Consider the following 3,904-nt stretch of genomic DNA (forward strand, 5'->3'; position numbering starts at 1 on the left):
TCACTTTTTTGTTGGGTGAATGGGAAATTTCTATATTGGTTGGTTAATTTGTATCTGTGAACATTGTTTTCTTAATACAATAGATACATTTTGCTTGTCAAAAAAAAAAAAATACAAGGTGGGATCTATATAAATGTCCGGTCTGATTTTTGTATGCCTATCATTTTAGAAAACTGTGCGTTGTCACATCTTGTAGAATACGACAACTGGGCTAAGCCTATTCACGAAAGATGAACCCCAACTGTATGCCAAACCCATATTGTGGTCCCTTGTAACCTACCTTGGCTCTAATAACAGTTAAAAATACATAATGAGTATAAAAAAATGGAGTTGAACAAAAAATATTTAGCAACCAAAACCCACACATGACTGCTGGACCTATCCACCATTCTTGTAGTTTAAATTAATCCAAAGTCGAGTCAGATTTCATTGGAGCTATTATGGGATAATGATATATGTTTTTATATATTTGCAAGACTCGAATGAAGATCCTGCAATATCGGATTTATGACACAAAAATTATTTTGTTGCGGGTAAAATAAAATAAAAATCATATTTAACAAATAGAAAATTATATTACAATAGCAGAACGTGGAATAGAAAACTAAACAGTAGTGATTTATTCCCGAAGAAGAAGTTGATTGGATAAGAGATATGGGCAAAGTGGAATCCGTGAATGCCTAAAACCGTACACCACGTGTCGGCAAAAAGAGAAGATAAGCGAACACACGCGGCGTATTCTTTACAGAAAAGGCCAAACTTTGGGTCGGATTAAAATACGAAGTGAAGAACCCAGAAGGTGATACTAAAGGAGAATGTCTAACGGGATTTCGGGATCATTTTCTTCGGCGAAAGTGGACGTCATGGTGGATATGGGAAACCCAGTTCTAAACCTCGCTGTCGATGGTTTCTTGAAGATCGGCGCTGTAAGAAGAAACAATTACCTCCTTTTCTTTCAGTACTCCCATCCCATGTTCTTTGTTATGATATATTATTATTATGTTGTGTGATGCAAGCATTTGTATTTGTTATCCGGGATTCAGGTGGCCGCAACCAAAGTAGCTGCGGAGGAAACATATGACATTCTTATAAGACACGGTTCTATTTCTCTTAATGCAGTTTATTTTGATATTGGTCGATTGGCAAATATTGATTGAAAACTAGTTTTAACAGAAAGTTATTGGGTATTGTTACTTCCAGAAATGAGTATTTAGGGATGTATTCTTGATTTGATTGGCTATAGTTCCAGGACGTTGGGGACCGCTGTTACGTATTTATCAGTAATTGTTGGTACATGAACGTTAATTAGTCCATCCTATAATGTGAACATTAGCTCGTAGCAATACTTAGATAGACCAGACGACTAACTTCGTTACCGGTTGAGCCCTTAAGCTTAGTAATCTCTTCGTATTTTGTTGTCGTCGAGTCGATGTGAGAAGAATAGCAGCCTTAAGCTTACTTGTCACTTCATATTTGTTGCTGTGGTGTCGATGTCCATGAACTCATCCATCACTATTTGGTAAAAGTACCATGATTTAACTTGTAATGTTCACATATATAGAATTATTGAAAACAACAAGATTATAACCTTCAACTACGACAATTCTGAATAAGAACATCAATGTTAAACATATATAGTGCCAAAGCTAGAATTCTAGTTTTCTAGGTGGGTGAGACTATCGAGGTTATTTAACCACCCAGATTTTGTCGTGGAGCCCAATATTGGACGTACCAACGAGCCTCTTGGTCTAATGTACAGGGGGAATTAATAATTTTACTAGAATACAAGTAACAAGGATCTAAAAACACGTAGCTTAATTTCGTCAAAAAGTAAATCAAAATTAGAATCTAAGTATCATGGTGATCGAAAACAGTGATCTCGCGTTTGAAACCCATGCAGACGCACACTTGGGCTTTTACATTTCAAATTTACATTGAATATTCACTTCGGGTCTCTGTTTTCCGTGTACCCAACCAATGTGCACAAGTCTTGGATACTTAGTTCTCATCCTGAGTGGATCACATGCATCCTAGACATAGAGGGTGTTAATATATAGAACTATTTGGGTTTCTTCTTCATTTCCATAGTCTTTATGTTCAGTTGTGAATTAATAATCATGTAAGGAGGTTGTTGGGTGCAACTGGTAGAGACTGATTCTTGAACATTTGTTGATGTCGGTAAAATGCATTGACAGTTGGATGAATGTTAAATATATAAATGTGGAGAGGGAGACCAATTAAGGACTGATCTTCTATCTATATATATGTAGTTTGTACAGAAACGGATATTAGAACATAGAAACATAGCATGGCATGTTAAAACTTCAATAAACGAGAACTAATAAGTAATATCAAACATTTGGATGTGATAATTTCATAATAATCTTAATAACCAAAAATATCGTGAAAGAGTGAAGATTTCTGTAGTTAATTTAATTATCTAGTGTCTCATGGATGTGATCATGTGGAAATCTCTAAAATCATTTTCTTTTAAGTATTAGAGTGTATTTTCTGAGTTTAATTCTGCTTTGCTGATTTTTTATTACCAATGTGCAGGTAGCATCTCAACCGAAAAGTTGGAATACTCAGTTGAGAATCTTATATCATCACTTTTTCTCACTCATGCAATTTCTTTTTCATTCATAGACATGCTAAAGTGTACTCCTTTTAGCTTTTTCATGCCAAGTTTAATTGTTTTGATGTCACTGCAGCTGAAGAGAATGTGTAGAGAAGGTGCATCTTGGGGTACGTATATTTGCATTTGAGAAACATATTTTTGGAGACTTAAATTCAGAGAACAATTATTTTGCACATTTACTATCTACAGGAGCAGTAGCTGGAGTTTATGTTGGGATGGAATATGGAGTGGAAAGAATACGTGGAACCAAAGACTGGGTACTTTCTGAATTTAATTTCTTCCTATTACTAATCATTAAATTCTAAATTTTTTAGTCTTTTAAAATTGTATTGAGCTGGGTACGTATTACCGGATGGTATGTATCATACGCTGTTGCTGACTTATTTTGTAGAAGAACGCATTGGTTAGTGGTGCAGTGACTGGGGCACTCCTGTCGGCAGCCAGCAACAGAAACAGAGACAAGATTGTGTTCGATGCCATAGCTGGAGGTGCCGTTGCAACTGCTGCTGAGTTCCTCAATTATTTAACTTGAAAAGTGTTGTTTCCATTGAATGTGAGTCTGTTTCTTTGTACCTTTGTTCCTCCAATAAATCCTTGTACAATGAAGACTGCTACATTGATTCTGAAAATTATTCTTTTCCCATCGAAAACTCCTTATCTTTACTATGTTGTCGTGGAAGAGTTTAATTGTTTCTTTTATTTTGGGTAGAATGTTGGGATTTTCTCAAGCGACATGACCGGATTATATGTATTAATTCCTCTTCAGTTACGGTTCTAAAATGGGTAATTTGATTTCAACGGAGTAATTGTAAAATTATAACATGGATTTTTGGAGACATTTATTGTTAGAGTAGATGCCCTGCAAGTCAACTGTTGACTAGGGATTTTATTGACTCAGTTGTAAAGAACAATCTTTATTTTAATATAATTCATTATTTCATGGTTTGTTATTTCTTTATCTGTATACCCATGATTTCAAACATAGATAAAGACCTTGATTATACTTTAATACAAATGAATCGTAATTCGATGTTGAAACTCATTTGTAAACACTGTATGATCTAAATTCGCTCCTAGTCGATTCAGCCGCTTAAAACATGGATTAAGGTCGCTTGAGCTCGAGACTAGCATCTGTGATGTTGTGTACTGCGTTTCTTGGTAAGGGCATAGAGATGTCCAAACATACAGATGGGTAGTCATATGATGATTATACCGAACAACCCTCCCTCGGACTTTCCAAGTGGTTATCATTCATCGAGAGGATAA

The 3,904-nt window shown here is 35.4% G+C and overlaps 1 protein-coding gene across 2 annotated transcripts; it reads left to right on the forward strand.

Moving 5' to 3' along the window:
* The first annotated feature begins 690 nt into the window (after nt 1–690).
* Nucleotides 691–3,301, forward strand: LOC140982044 (outer envelope pore protein 16, chloroplastic). 2 transcript variants are annotated; one of them, XM_073448463.1, is made up of 6 exons: nt 692–926; nt 1,044–1,098; nt 2,557–2,588; nt 2,712–2,745; nt 2,828–2,895; nt 3,030–3,301. In XM_073448463.1, exons 1-6 carry the CDS (start codon nt 816–818, stop codon nt 3,168–3,170), a joined length of 441 nt encoding a protein of 146 aa, XP_073304564.1. In that variant the 5' UTR covers nt 692–815; the 3' UTR covers nt 3,171–3,301. The 2 variants fall into 2 exon arrangements, with proteins under 2 accessions (XP_073304561.1, XP_073304564.1); XM_073448460.1 differs by having other exon boundaries at nt 691–926; nt 2,557–2,745.
* The last annotated feature ends 603 nt before the right edge of the window (nt 3,302–3,904 follow it).

This window comes from Primulina huaijiensis, chromosome 1, assembly GCF_012295235.1.
Source record: "Primulina huaijiensis isolate GDHJ02 chromosome 1, ASM1229523v2, whole genome shotgun sequence".
NCBI classification, from domain to species: Eukaryota; Viridiplantae; Streptophyta; class Magnoliopsida; order Lamiales; family Gesneriaceae; genus Primulina; species Primulina huaijiensis.

What these genes read in the sequence shown, in the direction of transcription:
- LOC140982044 (XM_073448460.1), top strand. Translation starts at nt 816, where the DNA reads ATGTCTAACGGGATTTCGGGATCATTTTCTTCGGCGAAAGTGGACGTC. An exon ending in TGACATTCTTATAAGACACG is followed by an intron (nt 1,099 to 2,556) that starts GTTCTATTTCTC and finishes ACCAATGTGCAG; the next exon opens with GTAGCATCTCAACCGAAAAG. An exon ending in TAGAGAAGGTGCATCTTGGG is followed by an intron (nt 2,746 to 2,827) that starts GTACGTATATTT and finishes TACTATCTACAG; the next exon opens with GAGCAGTAGCTGGAGTTTAT.